Source organism: Watersipora subatra, chromosome 4 (genome assembly GCF_963576615.1).
Source record: "Watersipora subatra chromosome 4, tzWatSuba1.1, whole genome shotgun sequence".
Lineage (NCBI taxonomy): Eukaryota > Metazoa > Bryozoa > Gymnolaemata > Cheilostomatida > Watersiporidae > Watersipora > Watersipora subatra.
In genome coordinates, this window is record NC_088711.1 from 58,208,376 (window position 1) to 58,231,222 (window position 22,847).

At 35.3% G+C, this 22,847-nt stretch overlaps 2 protein-coding genes across 2 annotated transcripts; one reads left to right on the forward strand and one right to left on the reverse strand.

Annotated features, from left to right (window-relative positions):
* Nucleotides 1-307: 307 nt before the first annotated feature.
* LOC137393470 (small ribosomal subunit protein eS24-like) lies at nt 308-4,661 on the reverse strand. Its single transcript, XM_068080039.1, has 4 exons — nt 4,571-4,661; nt 4,315-4,377; nt 3,918-4,127; nt 308-485 (listed from the first exon to the last, which is right to left on the reverse strand). The coding sequence occupies exons 1-4, from the start codon at nt 4,571-4,573 to the stop codon at nt 372-374; spliced, it is 390 nt and encodes a 129-aa protein (XP_067936140.1). The 5' UTR covers nt 4,574-4,661; the 3' UTR covers nt 308-371.
* A 73-nt stretch (nt 4,662-4,734) lies between these two features.
* On the forward strand, nt 4,735-22,657 carry LOC137392829 (poly(ADP-ribose) glycohydrolase-like). Its single transcript, XM_068079159.1, has 13 exons — nt 4,735-4,871; nt 6,021-6,247; nt 7,623-7,910; nt 9,371-9,485; nt 10,076-10,217; nt 11,625-11,785; nt 12,529-12,626; nt 13,724-13,863; nt 15,547-15,694; nt 15,990-16,068; nt 17,139-17,347; nt 20,305-20,433; nt 22,124-22,657. Exons 1-13 carry the CDS (start codon nt 4,768-4,770, stop codon nt 22,219-22,221), a joined length of 1,938 nt encoding a protein of 645 aa, XP_067935260.1. The 5' UTR covers nt 4,735-4,767; the 3' UTR covers nt 22,222-22,657.
* The last annotated feature ends 190 nt before the right edge of the window (nt 22,658-22,847 follow it).

The following is a 22,847-nucleotide window of genomic DNA, read 5'->3' on the forward strand; positions in this document are numbered from 1 at the left end:
CAACTATAAATAACATGCATGAAATTTAAAGTGAAAATGAGTTTCGTCAAAAGCCATATACATGTATAAACGATGTGTGCTATAGTTTGACGTTAACTCTCAAGCGATGGGTGACTCAGTTTCTCTGATGGAAACAAGCCCAGATGTTAATTCATCATTCAAATTTTTAGTAAACAATGAAAATTATTACAATCGCATTATTACAATAACTTACACCATGTATATATTAATTTTATTGCTGTTCTATGTGTATTTTTTGACTCCCGTTCTCCTAGGTGCCCATATGCAATGATTGCAAAACAAGGAATGATAATTTGAGTTTTATATTTATTTATGATCGATGAGTGCAACAAAAGTAACAGAAATGTGAATTACTTCTTGCCACCGCCGACCTTTGACTTGGCTACACCTCTCACCTTCTTCTGCCTGTTCTTTCTCTCTTTACGCTGCTTCCTTCCAACCTTCTTTATTTCTATTAGGCCATGCTACAACAAGGAACGACAAAATTAACTGGAGCGACAACAAACGACCTATCAGCCTTAGCCCCTGGTAACCCATTGCTATGGGACGAAGAAAGTTCACTAATGTTTTTGTTGGACATCGAGTTGTAAACTCTAGCTAAAACACTAATCCTAGTTCATATGAAGATGAAATATCAGTTTCGTCTGGACAGTCATTCTTCACCAAAATCTTTTTGGTGAAGAATGGCTGGTGATAATGCATGATATACTCTGCATGAGTCTAAACGTCACCATTTTTCATACGAACAACTTACAAATGGCATAGTTCATGCTTCATCCAATAGGAAGGCCACAAAAGCATACAACCACCCAAAAATAAATAGACCTCCCATATCTATAGTTTTCGCATGTAAATTTTTCATTACAAGATTAATTCGTTGATTCCTTTGAAGATCCTTCCTCAGATTTGGGCATAAGAGACGCAAAATAACTATTTTATACAGGATTAAAGACTTTCAATCACAGGCCGTTGAGCTATACATCTATGCAATTAACCTACTGGAACATAAAACTCAGACTCAATAATTTTGTACAATTTCCCACAATCTAACACAAGTGCAAGTAACTTGGCAAAAACAGAGTGAAGCGAGTTAAGGGATGTGTCAGTTTGCGAGTTATATCTGTACTAGTTGAATGCCTGGCATTGCCCAACTAACAAAAAGTCTTTGCACAAAAAATTCATTTTTATTCAACATACAACAATTACCATAATTACTTGTAAACTTCGTACCACGAGTAGTATTTTGTCCAGTTCAAATAAATTATGATAAAAACCAAAACAACTGCAAAGGTGAAATGGGAACAAATTAGCAAGTAATGGCTAGATAAAGTGTGATTTGTTACAATGAAAAGCGAAATGATACGGATACAATCAGAACGAGCTGAAAAAACCAGCATATATTTTGAATTATTAATGCAGAAAGTACATAGAAAGGTGTCCATAAAAAAAGGTTACTGTTGCTGCAGAAGTTGTGTCAAAATTTTGAATACGACTGTACTGGTACCTTTTGAAAGCCAATACTGGCACAAAATAAGATATCGAAATTAAATAACCAGTGAAGCGCATGAGGGCACTTTGTCTGACCGAACTGAGAGAATGTAGAGGCAATTCCTACTCGAGAATGTCCATGTGAACATTTTTCAGTTTTACAATTTCTAGTGATTGCCTTCTGCATTAACTGGGAATTGAGGATAGAAATTATGCCGTATAACAGAACACTTGAAATTGCACCAATTGCACTATAATAGAATACTTGAAATTGAAATGACACAATTGAAAATTACAAATGAAGAATGGATTTTAGATTTATTTTCAAAAGAACAAACGCAAAAGACAATATTAATTTATAATAAAACGTATGCATTCAGTACTAATCGTGATAAGAATACTGAAGTTGAACTAAACAAGACAACAACCTATTAGCCTTGTGGTTAGGTGCACATGTTCGCAATTGCGACCGTCGTGAGATCAATTCTTGTATGGTGGGTATTTTTCCTTACGAGATTTCAATTTTGCAAGGAAAAAGACCCAGCTATAGCATCAATGTGTCCAGTTACAGTTAGACACAATGATGAATACAAGATGAGACAAAATACAAACATTGGGCTATATAGATTAATGCAAAATGTTGGCCCATGATACTAACACATGAGAAAACAGAACTCGTTCACATCTAAATAAACTAGTACAAATCGAGGGTACTTAAGATTTTCTCGGCAGAGGAAGAATGTGATTGATGTATAAAGCAATTGGATTTCAATTCCATACCTCTCACAATTTGAAGAGAAATAAAAAATACAGCAATTTTTCATTTTATTGGAGCACACGATAATAAATGATAACCGAATTGGACAAGGTCCATTGACATCAGATAAGTAAATGTGTGGCCGCAAGCAGAATTTTCTTATATTATGAGGAATTACTGTATTGGTTACATATCGATGAAAGCGGCATGTACAAAGATAACTCCCGGTTTATAGATAAACAGAAACAATTGTGTATGTCATAACCAACTCTGCAATAAATATTGTTTCACGTTTTATCATGTGTACTGCTCTACGATGAGTGTACCGACAACACTAAACCAAAGCGGAAAAAATATTGACAATTTTAATGAACAAAGGTGCTTGTCATCACACACTAAAAGTAATAATACAAAGTAAAATCGAAACTTAATCTTTCTTATGCAGTCAAACCAGGAACAATTTTAGCGCATTTTTTTCTCATGTAATTCCCAACATACAATATCCAAAACTTTTCAAAACATTTCAATTATGTAAATGTAAAAAAAATGGTTAAATTACAAAAAAGAAAGTTAGGTTGAAACATATTTACACGATTTAAAGTAAGTTATGCCACATATTTCTATCACATCCTCGTTACCAAACTTCAGCAATGTCGATCCCGCACTTCTATCCACGCGGCTCTCAGACAAGAAACAACAAAACAATTCTTTTTCATCTAGCTTTTACAGATCAGTTAGTTTTTACATAATTATTTATAATAGATTTGTTTTAATGCTACAAGCAACTCCTAGAAGCATTTTTCCGTTTTGCAACTTTGAAAATTAATCAAAATTCAATGTATTTTTTAAGAATATTTGCTCAACATATAAAAGTTTTGACATTCAAAGCGAAGAGGAAACAGTATTAACTTCTCAAGTCACGATTTGACTGTACTTGTATATAGACAGCAAAACAAATATCCTACTACGACGCGAATTGGAATATGACTTTTGTTGTTGACAATAGAAAAACTGAAACCCAAATGATTTTAGTTGATCTTCTATCTAGATAAAATTGAGTTTAAAATTTTTTGATGAAGTCAACTAGATGATTCAGCTTTTATGATAGCTTCGGCCTTGTCAAGTTTTTATGTCCAATGGAAGCAATATAGATTTGTATTTTGAAAATTGTTATCATGGTAGGCGTGTTGATTTCCATCAATTGATATCAGACACATCTAGTAAGCCTGTGTAGTAGTTATTTGTAGCAGGATATGAAGTACAAACTGAAGCTATGCAAAACGCTTCTAGGTGTTAGTGAACCAAGTTCAGACGAAACAATATGTTGGCAGCATGATGCTGTCAAGTTAATTTTTATGTAAAATCATGAATTATAAAATAAGTCGAAAATTCAAGATTTCCTATCACTGACTAAAATGTACATGTCTGCTTGGTTAAAACTGAAACAAAGTCACGAGCAGTCATTTGATGACATATATATACAGCCTTGATTATGAGCTAATAGTGTTGTTTTACTGAAATCCGGACACAAATCACATAAGCAAAAAAATGCTAAGCATTTTAGCCTTGAGGATATTGATGAAAACAGTATTAGTCACCAATACTTAATTTTGTTGAATAATGCAATAGTTGACGAGCCTGATACACATACCCTGGCAAGTCTGTGTTTGGGTTCAAACTTCTTAGCATAGTCCAATGAGTCATAAATTAAAGCAAATCCAGACGTTCTGCCGCCTCCAAAGTTGGTTTTAAATCCGTAACAGAATATCGTGTCTGGGGTTGTTTTATACATTCTCGCTAGTTTTTCTCTCACTTCAGTTTTTTTCACCGTTGGGCCTCCAGGGTGCAAAATATCAACTACCTGTTAATAAAGGAGAAATCTCAGTTGGCTAGGTGCACAGGCATATAGCACGACCAGCGATAATAACAATGTGCAAAATCTAAAATGTTCTAGCAGTAATTTGTTTCAAGATTATTGGCAAATGATATCGTAATAGCCACCAGCCCACCACACGCACACACATAATCCATGCAAAACAAAATCTTACCATCTGCTTTCTGTTCAGCAAACGATTTGTCATAAACTTTCTCGTTCTAACGGTGGCTTCGCTCTAAAAGTTAACGCAGCTGATTCAATTACGAAGATGAGTAAGCCTAATGCAGTTTAACACCACAAAGAGTAACCATAGTGTAAACACATACAGCTTTATAACGCAAACAGAATAACCAGGGTGATATAAACCATTGTACCATTGCTAAGATGAACGCAAAAATTACGGATTAAAATTATATTTCAATATTTACCATCTTGGCAGATTCTTCAGCAAAAGCAAAAAGGAACCGGATAGAGTAATTCCTGAATTAATCCAGAACGAAAACGTCTTGGCAGTTGATTTGCAGTCGCAGCTTTTGTTATCGCTTTTTGCAGCAAAGGCCAAGGTTATATGAATATTGATAGTGAAACCGAAACCTGCTAACCTTACACCATCGAAAGCAATGTCATGACTAAAAGAAAGGTTTCACCTATAAAAGATTACCGACAGAAGTCTTTACTATCATTTGTAAAAGAACAGCCTTTGGATAAGCGTCAAAAGTCTAACAACAGGTTAGTGTTCTAAATAAGCCTTGTTTTCCAAACAGTTTTCTAAATAATAAAACTGATGCACTTCATGGTTGAAAGACATGAAGCTCGGTCATGGCTGTAAAATGGATTAAACCATCGTTGTTACTAGTGAAATTTGAACTGTGGTGGTTTTCAACGTCGAAGTTTCAAACTTGAAGGCTACATCTTGTACGCAACGTTTGCCAACATTCTTAAACATGTTACTTGTTCCGTAATTTGTCTACGTTTAATGGAAGTTGGACAAATATGAAAAATCTTTAGTATTTTTGTTGTTTTTTGTTATTGAAAAAACATGCAAATTAGTTATGCATTCTTTCAGTTTATTTCACGAGTCTAAAAATTTGGAACTGGAAACTTGGTCAATTTATGAAGTTTAGGGCTCTCTAGTAACGCGCTAGTTGAGAGACTATTTTTTGTAGCTTATGATGAGGTGTATCCTAGATTTATGTGTTTAGTTTGTAGTTGGATTTTTTTTGTATAATGTAGAATGTTGTCATCAGCTTTTTGATGGCTAGAAATATAGCTGTCCAAAAATGTCTGTTTTTAATGCACCTACTTAGTCGAAATTATTTATTTACAACCCTGCAAATTCTTACTAGCATGGAAGTTTTCAGTTGTTCATGGTGTTCTGATGGAAAAATTGGCTAGTACTGATATTGGAGCACTCACAGTCAACTTTTTACATCAATAATTCTTGGTTATAATGCCTATAATTCATTGGTTATAGGCCTACTCAAAATAATTTAAGCTACTATATTCTGTGGACTTGGGACACACTTTTCGTATGTAGATGTTTTTTGTAATATCTCAAATTTTATTGTTACTTTTGTTAATGACGTTTGTTTTAGTAAGCCCAATTGTTTTGGAAAGGACTAGCATTGAAAAACAATTAAGTTGTTGGACTTTCTACCTGATCGTTTCTTTCATTTTTGAAATTAACTATTTACTAATATAAAAAATTATTACAAAAACATGTTTAGAGAACTGATCATTGCTGCTAGTTCAGGTTTGAGTGAGTTTTTAAAAATGCTTTTGATTTCTGGAAACAAATGACTGTATCTTCTGCAAGGGCGACGGAGAGGGGAGAGTTAGAGCATACAATGATTAGACTGGCCTTTTTATGTTGTTCAGCGATAAATCGGAGATAATCGATAGTAAAGATTCTGAAAGCCAGGACTCTGATGTTATTTGTCTGGAAACTGAAGTAGCTGGAACTTCCCGCATAGCAATGACCACTGTTTTGGATACAGAAAAACCGAGCACTTCCTCAGACATTCTTACCTCATCTAAAAATGAGCCCGGTAATAACTCTCCAGACCTGTTTGCCTCAGACTCCGATGACGCTGTTCTAGCCGCAGGTAGGAATCATCACAGAAACCCATATTCTGCTGCTAATTGAATTTTCTGTAAGTAGTGGAATTTTTAACAGCGTTTCAATAAATTTTTTATTACTCAACATTTCTCTGTTGCTCAATGAGCAAATAGCACCATATGCCAATACTTATCACATTTGGGAATCCGCTTGAGATGAGAAGTCATTACTTTGTCTCCTGATTACTCTGCTGCTGCTTCCTGTTGCTTTGGAAAATTGGCTTAGTAAAAGTTGTAGGTGTACCTGAAGTGCAAGTTGCCAGTATTGCATGTGTATTGCATGCGTATGCGATAATGATTGCTTTGTAAATGTAACCAATGCTTGGTGAGCCTGTATTGGTTATATTTTGTAAGGTCATGCAACTCCGTAAAATCGTGTAAGTTATTTATTCGAGTCTCTATCTGATGCAGCAGTTGGGTTTTGTATATTAGCCATTTTATAGCTTTCTGCACAATTTTAACTGGTCAATCCAGGATATAATATATACATGTGTTAGTGATGGAGATTCGTATAATGTTTTTGGAGAAGCCATCTAGAATGTAAGCTTTTTACATAGCTTGATGGATGTATGCAAAACTCTTACGTGTTTTCATAGACATGGTTTCATGTTACGACAGTTCAAAATATAATGAGAAATTTTATAGCAAATTTAATTGAAATCATAGCAAAAATTATACAGTATGTTGTATGTAAATATACTGTGCACATACATGTAAGATTTTATTGGGAGCATGTAATGTTTATTAAATGTCCATCAGAAATTAAAGAACTCAGTTTACAAGAGGTTTATTATTGCATGTGTCGCTAAATGAGGCAAACAAGTCACGAAATAATTTCTATATTTTCTGCTTTCCGCTCTTGTATCACACGCACCACAGAACTCTGTATTTTTGTCATATCTTTTGTCAGAAAAGACAAGAAATATAAAAAGAATGCAGATTATTTCATATCATGTTATAGAACAAGAGAGTTACATATATATGACCATATATAGAACAAATATTCGTATATAACATATAATATATAGATATATATATATATATTATTATATAGAACATAGAGGGTTAATATACATTTACACTCACTCTAGACAGCAGCTAATTTGCGTTTATTTGAACTTAGTACGGTATGGAGTGTCAGGGGAGACAAGCCCTAGCCATAGCATTTTAAGGGCTAGTACATATACCTATACAGATTTTGCGTTAAAAGACTTTGTGTTATGTGAATGCATTCTTTAGAAAGATTCACTATATAATGCATGTAGAATTGTTATTTATTGTTTTTTTATTTGGCATTTAATTACATTGTTGCGATTTAATAATCAACAAAAGATCTGTCAATGGTTTTGCTCTATTTCTCAGCAATGCAGGACTCACAGTTCAGTCAGACCTTAGCCTATGGTGATTTAGTTGACAGTCAGACAGGATCTCAAGCTACTGACCTAGGTACACCCTTTGACCAAATGAGACTCTTTTCAAGCAGCGATGTTTCTATCCGCAAAGAGAAGACAACTACCGACAGACACAAAATATTTGTAAAAACTCCAACTGCGCTGGGCAAAGTTCCCAGTCATGACTGTACAAGCAATAAAGATGTCTGGGACTCAGAACATGTGAGGATGCCATGTTCTAGGAGCAATCTTTATCCAGGTAACATCTATGCAATGATCTATTCTCTGCACGACTACACAATGCTCTAGGACAGGGGTCGGCACCCTGTGGCTCCGGAGCCGCATGCTGCTCTTTCACCCCCTCACTGCAGCTCTCTCTGACTTAGGATTTTTTTTCATTTTTTACTATATGCCAAGTAATTCATGAAGCTTTAGAAATTTTATCACTAGATTTTGTAATAAAAAATTTTAAAAATGTAATTTTGGTGATAAATCAAACATTGTCGCTTGTTATGCATCATTATTTACGTTTTATTATCATATTATTAGTACCTTATCACATGATTGTCATGTGGCGTTAACTTTAACATAAAAGTGCAGAAAAATGTACTACCGGATTCGCGCAGAGGGCCAGATCGCAACGAGATACCTTCAAATATTATTCAACAAATGAGGTTAAACAATTAGAAATCTAGTACAACTGGCTAGCCACTTGGGACTGCAATATCGTCAACAACACTACTGACAAACAGCAACACTAATGCAGGTAGTGAGCCTACACCTTATAATAATTTATGTGCCAATAAAACGGCCAAAACTATTTTTTGTTCTTTGCAAAAGTGTAATTTTGTTTTCTCAGCAGTTAAATCATTATACATGCCACACCATTTCATTTTATGGTGTAAACATGGTATAAAAACATTAAAAGCTAAACAAAAAAGTTATATGTAGTATCTGTTTATTAATTAAAAATATCAAAGGGGTTTTGTGGCTCCCACTACGTTCTTTCCTGCGGAAAACGGGTCTAAATGGCTCTTTGACTGGAAAAGGTTGCCGACCCCTGCTTTAGGAGCAACCTCAATTCATTTTGCCATTATACAATGCTCTGTGAGCAGCCCCTATCTTGAATACCTCTCTGAAGGGTATGAGAGCTCTATGTATTTTAGCAACTATAATGTCCATGCAACCTCAAATAAATGATGAAGGCCAGCAGCTTTGTATGAGCTCAGGATAACATGCATGCTGCCAAGTTTTTTCTCATCTCTTCATTTCACAGTACATACAAGAGTTTTTTTAGCATATAAATTGAGGTATAGTTATGTTTTCAAGTTGATGAGATAAGTGTGATGGTTTGCTTCTTGATCTATAATCCTAATGTTGAAAGGAATTTTTGCTTCACCCTCTGTTACAAAGATGAGTAAACTATATCTGAGCGTAAGGGATATTATTCCTGTCTTCTTTATTAACATTTATAGGGCTACTTCTTGGTACAAACTAAGGAAAATATAACATTTTATTTTTCAACTTTAGAAAAAAATCTTAGTAATTAATTGTTTTGTCTTGTGACGGTGAGAGCTAGTTTTGGTAGCATAGCCTTGGTTCATTCAATTGTTTTATGGTTTCCTGTTTAAAATTGTTTTCAAATACAATTTAGTTTGTTTCTAAAGGGTTCGTGAAACATGATGAAATCGAGCATAGACTTTGCTGTTGGTGTTGCAGATGAGCACAACCAAGGTCAGCTGAAACAGAGGTGGAGGCTGATAGAGACGGCCCTGTTGAGTAAAATCTCTTCATCATATGATATAGAGGATGCAGTTTTATCTTACAATAGCCGGTATGTAATGCACGTAATAGTATTGGTTTACTAGCCTATTCTACTTACGGTATTTATTCGTGTATAAGTCGCACCTCCGTATTTGACATGAAAAATAGTACAATTTTTTGTTTATTTTAGGCGTGTCTAGCAAACTTTCTTTGGCCATACGCCAGTTTTGCTGATTAATATAATGTTTGCCATTGACACATTTTAATCATATATAAAGCAACATCATAGTCACGTGCAAAGGTACCTCTTAATGAGGTACGGGTGCCATCCGTAGCAGCTCCTAGAAAGCAATAGGAGAAAATGCTTCAGCAAAATCTATTCGTGTCGTAAGTCACGCCTGACTTTGTATGTGATATTTTGGTACAAAAACTGTAACATACTAGAATAAATATGTTATATAAAGATATATAGTTTAATAGTTGTCATAAAGCTACACAGAGTCATACCCATCATACGGAGTTGTATTGCTAAAGATATCTACACGTAGCCATAGAGTCATGCGAACTCTAATAAAATTGTGCAGGTTCATAGAGTTATATATCATTCTGATTTCGATTTATCTATGAAGGCAAAAGTTAGACTAAGGCTGATGTCTGCAGGTACAAAGGTAAATGGCATTTCTCAATACTTCACCAATTAGTCAATGAGGAGATGACAGCTGTTGAGCGCACAGAACTCTTTGGTGACATCATACCGAGCATGGTGCAGCTTGCTGTGTCTCTCCCAAGTCTTGTTGTTGAGGTACCATATAACTCACTGTTTGTCTGCAGGTTGACAGACTTGCATGTATTATTTTCACTTTCAACCAGTCGCACCATTCGAGCTCTTACTATACTTCGTGGTATCACATGTTTTTGGGTTTTTTTGCATCGCTTTACTCTAAAAATGCTACATATTTTGATATCTCCTAATTGCGTATCTCTATATATAAATCTTAGTGTTTTTCATTTGTTTTATATGTGTCCAGTTATAGCCTTGAAGTTTTAGGAACAAAACATATTTACTTTGGATTTCAACTCGGAACCTTCAGGTCTGCAGACAGGCAAGCTAAACCGATAGGCCACAATCTTTCTTCCTAACGCTGACTTAAGTTCTATTGGCAGCTCTTATTATAGTAAGATTAACTAGCTTGAGTTACTCAAATTCATTGGGTGAAGAAACTCAGTCAATTAAAAATAATAATTTATGCAAAAGCTTTTGTATTACGCATGCGACGCTGGACATTCACTAGTAATACTATAATAAATGAAAATGATATTTGTGTATTGCAAATAATGGAAGTTGAGATATGGTATACAGTCAAACCTCTACATATTGTTTCGGTTAGTTCACTGGTGTGATTTGTATGTTGAAACCATCACATGCTGGAGCAAACACTACTATAAGATTACAAAGTAATTTGTTTAATTTGTTCTCAAGTTTAGAAAGTCATTATGCCATCAAGCTGTATTGTTAATTGTTCTAATTACTCGTACACTTGCAGTCCCACGTATCGTGAGAGATCATCATTTGCAATAATTAAATCCTATATGACTATATTGCGCTCATATGACTATAAGTACAATTGTTCCAAAATGTGGCTAGGTGGCTGCATGGCTTAGTGGTAGTGTGCTTGGTTTCAAGTCTGTGCACCGGAATATCTGGGTTCAATTCCCATGTGGTGCTATTGTTTTTCCTAATGCTCTTCGTGTGCTTCAGACGGACGGACACTACCCTTATTATAGTAAAGATTTTGACTCTCAGAAATCTGTATTTCCGATTAGGATTATGCTGTCATCGACCAACTTGACTTATAAACCGTTGACGTGTGACTCATGCCACTTTTTTCTCAAGAAGCAGCCTGTTCTGGTGAGCGTCAGGTAGTCAGGCCACTTCAGGAGCGCTCTAGAAATAATTATTCTTGCACGGCTTATTCCTTAACAATCACCAATCAGACACTACCCGGAACTGACCAAGTAATAAGGGTATTAGCAAGGGAAATGTTTATTCATAAAATTTTATTGGCGAGACATCGGAACTACTCATTCTTCAAGAGTTGTCTGCTCACCTAGTTATGTGAGTTGTGAACTATTGAGAAAAGAATAGATATTTACATGTTGTTCCCGGGACATCTGTTTCCTTAACAAAATAAGCATGTGTGACTTGCAGGGTGTGCCACTGCTCAAGCAGCAGCTGAGGTACAGCCTGACGTTCAGTCAGCAGCAGCTTGCTGCCATCCTCGCCAATGCCTTCTTCTGCACATTTCCTCGAAGGAATAACTCACACCGCGGCTCCGAGTTTGCCAACTATCCCTCCATCAACATGAATGGGTGAGTCCTTTAGCAGGTCTCCCGACCCACAGTGCTTCATTTACCTGCCTTGTTGACAATGTCTAAGGCCTAATGAATGAGTATGACTTATTCATACGCAGCTGTCATACTCATTCTCTTTTTAATGTGTATCACAACTATATCACGCCTGACAATAGGTTTGGTTGTATATGAGATCTCAAACGTTTAGCCAGATATACTGATTTATTGATTTATAATATTCTTCCTATGCCTACTTTCTGTATAATCATTTAGTAAATAGGGCATGCTGATAGGCTACCAAGCTGTTGAGAAATAAGTCATGCAGATAATATGGCGTACTGCTGATAATTACGTCATGTAGATATCCAGCGGGTTACTTTTAAACCTGACAATCAGAAAGCAAAACAAGTAATGATTGGTTTTTATTGTCAATCATTATATAAACTGGTGTTTTTATGGCTGTTCATCCTCTTATTAGCCATTTCTTTTTTCATTTGTTGTCTCTTTATGAGTAGAATATGAATGAGGGTAGAATAGGGGACACCCTTGATTGTTGATAAAAATCTTGAAACTCCCTGGCTATTGGCCAGATTGGCACATAGCATAAAAGTATGGATAATATAAAAAGCCAGGTTTGTAAAGTAAAACCAGCACGCAATTTAGAAGCATTCAGGTTATTGGCTGGCCTCTTGTAGCTAGGCTCATTGCTATTGGTTGAACTCACTATGTAATGACTGACTTTACTCCTACATTAATCGCAGGCTTTTCGCTCCGTCTGGCAGAAACTCCAACAGAGACCAGTCGATGATGCACAAGCTGAGGTGTCTCTTTCAGTACTTCAAACAGATTTCCAATAATAGTAAGCTGTAATCTGATTGGCTGGCTGTAGCTCTAAATATATCCTAGCATATCATTGGTTTTTTGAGCATCAAATTGTCCCAATCGTATGCCAGCTTACTTTTCTAGCTACACGCATTGCATTCTTGCATTGCTTTCTATACCAAGTATTACTGAATGGTGCTGTAAGTCACCGATACTTCTGCGAGGGCTTTTCGGCTATTTACACATACCCTGGATGGGAGATTTACACGTACCTTGGATAGGAGATTTACATGTACCCTGGATAAGAACGCATGATAAAATGTTGGATAAAATGTCTTTGATTGAATGGGATATATACAATGAGCATTGATTTAGCCTTAGGCACATTCATAAACTATCCTTGAAATGCTACTATTAGCAATGTGTGGCAAACGCAGATGACCTTTAAATGAATCCAATAAAAACGTTTTTAACTTTGTTTGAATGTGCGCAATAAGGGAAGCATTCATTTGTTGTGACCTACAAATGAACCATCATCACAATCTTGGATCATGATTTTTAACGATGCATCGATATTCCTGCACTTATCACTGTTAACAGACCCACCTCGACTCCGTTATTCTGTACCATCATGTACCCCAGTGAAGGCATAAACTATCATAATTCTCCTAAAATTGTGAGGGATCCACATGGGAGATTTGAGGGCTTCAGTATAATCCAATCCACTACTTCTGCTTAGAAAATCTGAATGCACACTTAATTATGCGCTCTTCGCTAACACAATATCACAGGTGTATCTGTGTCATGGGTGATACAGTGTCACAGGCAGACCTGCCAACCCGAGAGTGAGGCAATGCGTGAGATTTGGTTTTGGGGCAATTGATATATCAATGATACCTAGTATATATAAAATTGCGGAAATTGGGGCAAAAATCTCATGCATTTCTCACGCATTTTCATTTTTTCTTTAGGGTGATTGCGTGAGTCTCACGCCCAATGCGTGAGAGTTGGCTGGTATGGTCACAGGCGCCACTGTGTCACCCATGACACAGGTGACACTGTGTCACAGGTGTCTCATGTGTCTCAGTGCAGATACAAATGATGGAGTTTCAACTTTTGATATTTACTTGACAGTGCCTACCGGCTGTGTGACATTTCAAAGGAAGGTTGTTGAAGGTCTCACTAGCGAAGACTGGGCTAACTCTAAGAGAACCTTCAATGAGGCTTTCTTCACATCACAGGGCTTGATAGAGGAAGCAGACAGGGCGGTGCAGGTGAGTTATAAGAATTACTGGCGGTGAGCTACAGGCGTGTGAAGTGAATGACTTGCTGACATAACCTTGTATGTTGAATCTGAGCTTCTGGCTCGGCAGCGCCAGATAGGATGATAGGTTAGCAGCACTGATACTAACTACTGTATTTTGTGAGAGTATTTATTTCTTGTATTTATGTATTTATTTCACTACGAGTTTTTTAACATTGGTTTAATGTACTGTAATTTAGTTTCATCGTTTGACTTATAAACCCATAACTCCCTAATATCTTCTTTTGTACAGGTTTGACAAACTTCATACTGTAATAACTTATTTATATTTTGGTTTGTGTGAAAACATTTTTTAGATTTACCTCCTTCAGTCTATCCATTACTGGTACATTCAAATGTAAAGTGCATTCTCATTGGATGAGTTGAGCATATTTAATTGTTTTTCTTCAGAAGTACGCGCTACAGAATCTGTTTGCACACAAAATTATTATTGAATGAAAGAATAGCTAAACACAGCTTTTTTTACCCCGAGATATCGTCATTGTGAATTTTGCATTTCTGTGATCGAGGCTTTGGGGTACAAAAACAGCGATAGAGAGGTTATTATTCTTGTGGCAGTGCATACAGAGTTTTCCTATCTTGCATTACATTGCTCATTTTTTCTTCATTGGATCAGATACTGACAATGATGAGCTCTGAAAGCGGTGCATACCAGTCATTCGAAGTTAGGCTAGTCTTACATGTTGGTGTTGCTGGCATGAACTGTATAGCTTTTCACTTGACAACACTTTGTGCTCTTCTAGTGTTTTTTATTAAGTTCTTGAGTGCAGGCAGTTGCTCTGAATAGCAATGCAATACTCGTAAAACTTGTCATGTAGAAACCTTTTTACATACAGTCGACACCCCTACAACAGAAATAATCCGTTCAGGCAACATTTACGTTATGGAGATTTTATGTTATAAAGTAATTATATTAGTAAAAACATGTAAATTTTTTTATCTGTTTCAAGATCTTCCTAAACTCACTCATTTGGTCCCTCAAAATGAAAATTTAAATGTAACATCTCAATTCATTGACTGTGCAGTAACTGTAGTATATTGGTTTGTATCGCCAGCGTTTCTCTTTTCTTATCACTTCCTCTTGGTTTAGGGACCATGATTACGGTAATTTCATGTCAGATTAATGGGAGTGCACATTTTCAGTGTAAATTTAAATTAATTTTTTCATTTTCCTTTTATTAAAAACATATTTTATATGACTAAAATAAAGTAAAAAGAAAATATGCATAATAAATATTCCTACACATGGTTTTTTTTAGTGCGGCAAGAGAGATAACGATATTTTGAAGGCTAACTAAGGAGCTCTCGTTATTCAAATCGAGTGTGAGAACTCGCACCGACATGATGCTTTAAATTATATGAGCTTTCTTACCTAATCCGATGCAAAAAACTCGACATAATTTATTTGCGTTCATTGGAATTTACATAAAAGGGGGTTTGCATTATAGGACGGTCTACCATGTTTGGTCGGTAAATAGTAACAAGGGCAACTATAGAAAATGATTTACAGCATTCAAAGAAGAAAACCCTTTTTCTATTTGATAATTTAATGTAAATCCTAGTTCTTTATCGTTAGTTACATGCAAGTCTTATTGGTACATTATAGCGTATTTTATGTCTTTCCTCACTGTAGATGGACTTTGCCAACTGTATGATTGGGGGCGGAGCCTTAAGAAGAGGGTGTGTTCAGGAAGAGATACAGTTCATGATTCACCCAGAGCTAATCGTTGCTTGCCTCTTTACGGAGCGACTTGCTGACAATGAAGTCTTAGTCATAAAAGGTAGGAACAGACATCTTCGTAATTCTCGCTAGATATTCACTGCCTGTCTTGCTAACCGATTGTGAAGAGTGGCCTATTATAGTAGACAGTATACTTCTGCTGCGCAGAGATAGCTGATGATGACGATTGCATACAACTTGCTGTTCTAGTGCAACAGTTGGATGTGACAGTCGGATATTGTGAAACTGTTTCTGGCATCTTGTTGTAACTACTCCTGTGTGCTACCTGATATTCTTTACACTATTATTATTCTTTTGTAATGTTTCTTATAACAAATATGGCGATGTTTTTATAGGTGCCCAGAGGTATTCCAATTACACAGGATATGCTGACACCTTTAGGTTTACTGGTGCTCACACAGACAACCTGGCAGTGTAAGTTGATAGTCTGTTCTAGTATCTCTTCTTCACTGGCCACATGACGATCATTTGTGCTAAAACCCTGACTTGAATGCCATTGCTGTTCTTGCGATTGGAAAATTATATTCATATGCAGGCATATAGAGTTTATATTGCGAATGCCTAGCTTTAGCTCTACACTTTGCTTATAGTATCAGATTCTGCGCAGAAGTCGAGAGTGTGTGAGTCATTAGAATGACTCATTTCTTAGGATTCATAATTTTATTTGTAGGCAGAATTTAAATTTATGTATAGTTTGTATTTATCAGCCACAGGAAAGCCACAAGGGTAATGTTATTCAATATGCCTAGCTATGCCTGGACTGGTAGATCTCTTTTGAGTATCGCATATTTGTAACACCTCTATGAACATTAATCTATTAGATGTACTCTTTTACAGATAGTACTTTGTTTTTTAAACTGTTTATACAATCAGTTGAATGTTGATAGATTATGGAATATAGGGCAAGTTAAATTGCGAAAATGTCAATAAATTCTTATAAATAAATATGTTTTAAACTCTTTGGATTGTTTAAAATTAAATGTAACAGCAATTATGATTTCAACACCAAAGACATTGCTGGTGTCAGCAAGGTTCATAAAGGTCAAGCAAGGAGGCAAAATATGATCAGTTCAATCATATTCCTATTTGCATCATGTGACAGGTATACATCTACTACACCGATGTTTACCTTTTAGCCCAATTATTTTTTGTGGGCGTTACGATTAAAGGCCTTTCAAAGTAAGTCTGATTTTTTTATGTTAGCTGTATGCAAATCAATTGCAAATAATGGTTTGAATAATCGAACTTGATTTGAAAAACCCAAATATAGAGCATCGTGGTATTTTCGAGCATTTTTGAATTTTCTTCTATATCATTTAACTTCAATATTTTAAGTTAGTTAGGCATGTTTTGTGCAAACAATGTGTGTGTTCTTGTCATAACAGTAGTAATAATAATAATCATATTAATGGCTTTTCAATGAAACAGTCTCATATCTTTGACTTGTACTCAGCGATATTTTGCACAGGAAGACTTTTTTACAGTGACTCTATGGGCAGGAAGTACAGACACATTATCGCCATGGATGCAACTCGCTACGGCAAATCCAGCACACAATACGCCCCAGATAAAGTTCTCCGCGAGTTCAATAAAGCTTATTGCGCCTTCTATAGCAACAAGGGGGCAGCAGCCATTGCTGTAGCTACTGGCAATTGGGGCTGTGGAGCTTTCAGAGGAGATCACCATTTTAAAGGTTTCTTTCTATTTGAGTCATTGAGTAGAGTCACACCTAGACATATGATCTCTTCTACATACATTAGAGTTACACCTGGACATGTGATCACTTCTACATACATTAGAGTCACACCTAGACTTATGGTCACTTCTACATACATTAGAGTCACACCTAGACATGTGATCACTTCTACATACATTAGAGTCACACCTAGACATGTGATCACTTCTACATACATTAGAGTCACACCTAGACTTATGATCACTTCTACATACATTAGAGTCACACCTAGACTTATGATCACCTCTACATATATTAGAGTCGCACCTAGACATATGATCACCTCTACATACATTAGAGTCACACCTAGACTTATGCTCACCTCTACATACATTTGAGCAATTTTACATATGATGTCAGGACATCTAAGTTTTTAAAACTTATCAGTTTGGATAGTTGAGAGCAAAAAGCTAATAAGCATTGCAAATTCAACATAAAATAATGAAAAACTTATAAACTGAGTTATATAGCAATTTAAAACTGACAGTATCAACTGCTTTCTAGCAACTGTGAAAGTGCTTAGGATTACCCAATTCCTTCTGAACTGTAAATCATATTAACACTCCAAGCTTGTAGAGCTCATTGAACAAAGCGGAATGAAATAGAGTGAATAGCCTTTTTATCAGTCTTTCAAAGAAGTTATGTTTTAGAGATAGCAGAAGAAACATAGTTGCAGTACACGGAGTTTGAGTATTTGTTATGAATAGAGAAAAGTATAGTTTTAGTATGAAGTTCTTGTTGCTGAAGAGAAGCTTTCTAGCTTTGTCTATTTTTCATCCACATCCAACGTCATAAGAAACTAATGTTCTGTCAGGAGCCATGCTTCTTTTCTAAGTCAGTTAGAAATGTCCTCAGTATTTTGTCGATATCTGAAGAACTGATGGGCTAATCAACTTAAAACTTGGGCTCAAATCGTAAACTGAACAAAGTAACCAAAATTTCGTAATCTTACGTGAATAAAAAATGGGAAAACCAGAGTGAAGCTACGCATGAGAGTGTGGTGGGGCGTAGGATCAGTTGGAAAAAGAATTTCTTGAATTATCTCAGTCCCAGGTTTTAGTGTGTTAAACTATATCTAGAGTAAGTTGAAATCAATTACACCACTGATTCCACAACTCATTTCATCACTGAGCCTACACACTGCCGAATTCACACCTCTAGTAAAGCAACGGTATAAACCTCTCTTTACTGATTATTGCTTTATTGAGTTAGTTTTTGAAAACAATTTCGGTTTTTACATATAGCTTTTATAAAAGTTTTATAAAATGTATTTGTTTTAATACATTTCTTCTAGTATTAATCATTGTTTATTAAGATCTGAAATGAATCAATCAAAATACAACATTTCTTGTATGAATATTTACTGCAACATATGAAGCCAATATTGGAACAGGTTAACATCGTATGGCTAGGTTTGACTGCCTAGTGACTGCAGCGGAGTTTTGTATATTATTATAAAATTATGTCCTTTTCATGTACACTCAATATCTCAGTTGCAATTGGCCAATTTGATACAAAGTTGGTCGAGTTTAATCATCTAAAATACGCATAAGAAATATTTTACTACCAAACAATAACATTACTCTAGAGAGTCAAGGGAATAGATGTTGCAGATCTGTATATAAATCTGTGTCTGTCTGTTATTCGTCTGTCCGGTTATAGCGATAAAGTTTTAACAACGAAAAATCACTTTTGTATTGGATTTGAACTTGTGATATTCAAATCGTAAGTCTACTAACAAGTCTACTAACAAGCGCGCAGAACCATAAAGCTAAGCTGTTCTTGTCACACCCCTTTGCTCTTACCATATACTGTATATCCTTTTTGCGTTTGCACACGCTCAATGTGCACTTTTTATTACCAATTAATGCAGCCTTCAGGTTACGATGCCCTTGTTATACAATTTTTTCACCTTACAAAGTGGAACTCGATGTTTTTTTGTACTCGCCTTATGAGAATGAAAATCTTTTTGACTTTTTTGCCATACGATATCTACAAACATTTCTCTCAAAATTAAAATTTGGCAGCCGCTGTGCTGATTACATCGAAATAACGAAGATGCTGATATGTTTGCTGAAATCCCAAAGCATGGAAGAGGCACGATGCTCACTCACTCTCTATCTCAGTTTAACGTTATTCGTTTTAAGTTATAGTGAAAACGAAACTGAAAATGAATAGGTTTTTTAACCGATAACATAATTTTAACCGATAACCAAGTTGAGGTTTGGTAAAATACATACTAAAACTTAGTTTTAAGTCTGTGTTTCGTAAGCTAAATTTATTTAAGTTAAATTCAATGTTTATGTAATACGTCTGTCTCGAAGGTTCGAACTCCCTACTGTACATACTGCCCGTAGTTCATTATAATGTTACATTTTATTGCAGATGTTAACCACTAAAACCACTAAAGTTACTGTATAGTAACATCTTTATACACACACTTCTATGCACTAATTGTTATTATTAATTCAATAAAGTCAGGATTTTATTTTGTTTTCTCAGTTTGTATTGTAACCAAATCATTTTTATTGTAATTGTCACAAAACAGGCTTTATTTAGCAATTCCTAGTTAATTATTTCACATTTAAGTTTAAACACCTTTACAGTTTTATTTTTTCCTTTAATTTATTTCAGCTGCACAAAACACTTTTTCATGATATGAAATGATATTAAAAGTTGCAATTGTTTGAAAAAGTTTGAAAACCTTTAGTTGTATTAGTTTTTCTCTTAATTTATTTGAACTGCACAAAACGCATTTCTCATGATGTGTAGTTTGAAAGTTAGAATGGCAACTGTTCTTATATGTTAATTGAAAATAAATCTTCTGTGAAGACTTTTTTATTACCCGGGCATTCAGTAGTACTGGTGTATTTATGCAGCTCTAAATATGTATGCCTTTGATTTTTGTTCCACAGGTCTACTGCAGATGATGGTGGCAGCACAGTGTCACCGGCAGCTTTATTACTCCGCTTTTGGCAATGCCAGTTTGCAGAAAGATTTGCATTCCTTTCACAGCTTATGTGTTAGAAAGAGCGTCACTGTAGGTGAGTCATTGCTGCTTTTTATGGTAAAACGCATCGATCAGAATTTCACAGCAATAACTTTCAGGTTTGCGTGCCATACATTGAATGTGCCACAAAACAAGTATGCCATAGAGTGAACATTAGTAGAGTTATTTGTCATGTTACAAAGTAATAAAATGGCTCTGATTTGGCCAAAATGGTGTCTATGAATTCTTTTTTTAATTTGAAATTTAAGAAAAAGTTTTAGGGTATAATTAAAGGTTGACTTGCAACAAAATTCAACTTACAGTTATTTGATATCAAAATATTCATCATGTTTTACTCTGTTGTGTTGTAGGTGCAAAGTATATGGGAATGCGATTAAAAGCTCTTAAAAGCTAAAAAACGTACAGTTTATCGCAGCCACATGAGACCGCTGTAGTTTGGATTCTCTTTCCAAAACGGCTTAAATGGGACGTAGTTGTTCCAGGATGGTTTCTGTTTACACTTTCATGCAACCTCATTCGTCGAAATATTTTCACAAATATACTTCACGCATTCAATAAAACCAGGTTTATTGTTCTTACGCGTCTGTTTTATCGTCATTGTAATGCTGTCACTTTTAGCACTGATATCTTATAACTTACCGTAAAAATTTGTTAAAATTTTTAACCTTAGCTCGAAGGAGTACATATCATTGTCTGATAATCATGACGAGCTTGTTGGTCACCTGTGATAATCGAAAAGTGCTGTAAAAATTATTTGCGAAGTATTGGGTCACATGATCAGATTACGACTTGACGATTAGTTCAAGCCGAAACAAAACTGTAAAATAGCGAGCATCTATATTTGATACGGGGTCTTCGGTAAAACCCGAAGTGTTTGTCATAAACTAATGCTACGATAAGTTTTATATCGAGCTTTTTATTGGCCTTTCAATTCACGTGAGAACATCACGTGACAAGACAATAACCAAACTGTCTTGACTACGTCAGAGAAATAAAAAGATTCCAATCTACGGCGGCTTTTTGTTTTTGAGCTTTTAAGAGCTTGTAATCACATTTCCACATATTTTGCACCTACAACACAACAGAGTAAGACATGGTGAATCTTTTGATACTAAATAACTGTAATGTGAATTTTGTTGCAAATCAACCTTTAAATCATCAATTTAATCTTTTTATATTCGGCATCATATTTAGGGCACTTGGATTCCCTACTTTTACGCTAGAAGGCCATGCATGACAATATCAAAAAATTTCTGGCATGGGTTACATGGTAAAAAATTGTGTAGTCCTATTATCTATAAACTTGGAGTTATCCTCTATACACCACTTTTAGCGATTCTTTCACGGTAATTGCTTTATCACAAATCCCTTAACAAATTCAATAAAATATTCCTTGCAACACCATTTGTTTGTTATAAGACAAGCATTCAGCTATCATAGCCTAGAATGTCAAAATATTTATGAAGATCTTTGGCCGCTGTATTTATTAATGCACCGACACACAAGCATATATCCATGATAAGTGGATCTAATCAACTCAAGACAATGTTTCTCCTAATATGTTGAATGATACACAATTGAAACCCAATGGCGTACCCCTACGTGTTGGGAAACCGAAAGTACTATCTCAAAACTTTGTCAAATTTAGAAAAAAAGCTGTGAGAGATTGTTTAATACCTCCATCAGCGTCTCGTCACTAAGTTAACTAATCAACTCATTTGTAGGTCAGCTGTGGGATTTCATAGAAGTCTACAATAAGAGCATAGGCAAGAGCAAGTCATACCCAAACATTATGGATTTCATTACAAAAAGGTTGAGGTAGTTCTGTTTTATTTATTTGTTTTCATAGATTTTCTTTTTATCAAGTAGACTAACTTTAGATCAAGATAATAGAGCATTATTTTATTGGTGTTCACTAGGTATAAATTCTTATTAATTTTTATCGAAAGAAACTTATCATACTGTAGTTCTTATCTTCTGCAATTCTTTCATTTCTTTTACATTTAAATCCAAATTTATTAGCTTGTACTTCGTGTGATTTCCAATTAAGAGTACACAGTATGGCTGCTTTGTAAACTCGTCTCAATCTTTTTTGCAGTTAAGTCCAATTTTATTTGCAGTTCACTTGTATGTTGTTTTACTGTTGTTGATGAAAATCTATGTCTATTACTCGATCGTGGTAAGACAAATCCTATGATTTCAATTGAATAACAATGTGCTGTTACAAAATAAAGGCATCTCTTTGCATATTGAGTATATTCAATGTCTTATGAGCTATATTCCAACATGATGGGTTGCCTTACATGACTGATTTCTCTTTGGCCATTCTGTTCTAGAGTGTAAGCAGAAAAAACCCTGCATTAATGTGTTGCCTACAAATTTTAAAATATATTTTTTTCATGCTAAAAACCCAAGATTAGTATAATTAGCTTAGAATGCGTATGGACA

Bases quoted from the DNA above. Each gene is read 5' to 3' on its own strand.
- LOC137393470 (XM_068080039.1), bottom strand. The intron at 4,128-4,314 runs GTAAGATTTTGT...CTTTATTAACAG, and splicing joins TGCTGAACAGAAAGCAGATG to GTAGTTGATATTTTGCACCC. The intron at 486-3,917 runs GTATGTGTATCA...TCCTTGTTGTAG, and splicing joins CCAAACACAGACTTGCCAGG to CATGGCCTAATAGAAATAAA.
- LOC137392829 (XM_068079159.1), top strand. From the start codon at position 4,768: ATGACTAAAAGAAAGGTTTCACCTATAAAAGATTACCGACAGAAGTCT. The intron at 11,786-12,528 runs GTGAGTCCTTTA...CATTAATCGCAG, and splicing joins CCCTCCATCAACATGAATGG to GCTTTTCGCTCCGTCTGGCA. The intron at 12,627-13,723 runs GTAAGCTGTAAT...TTTACTTGACAG, and splicing joins CAAACAGATTTCCAATAATA to TGCCTACCGGCTGTGTGACA.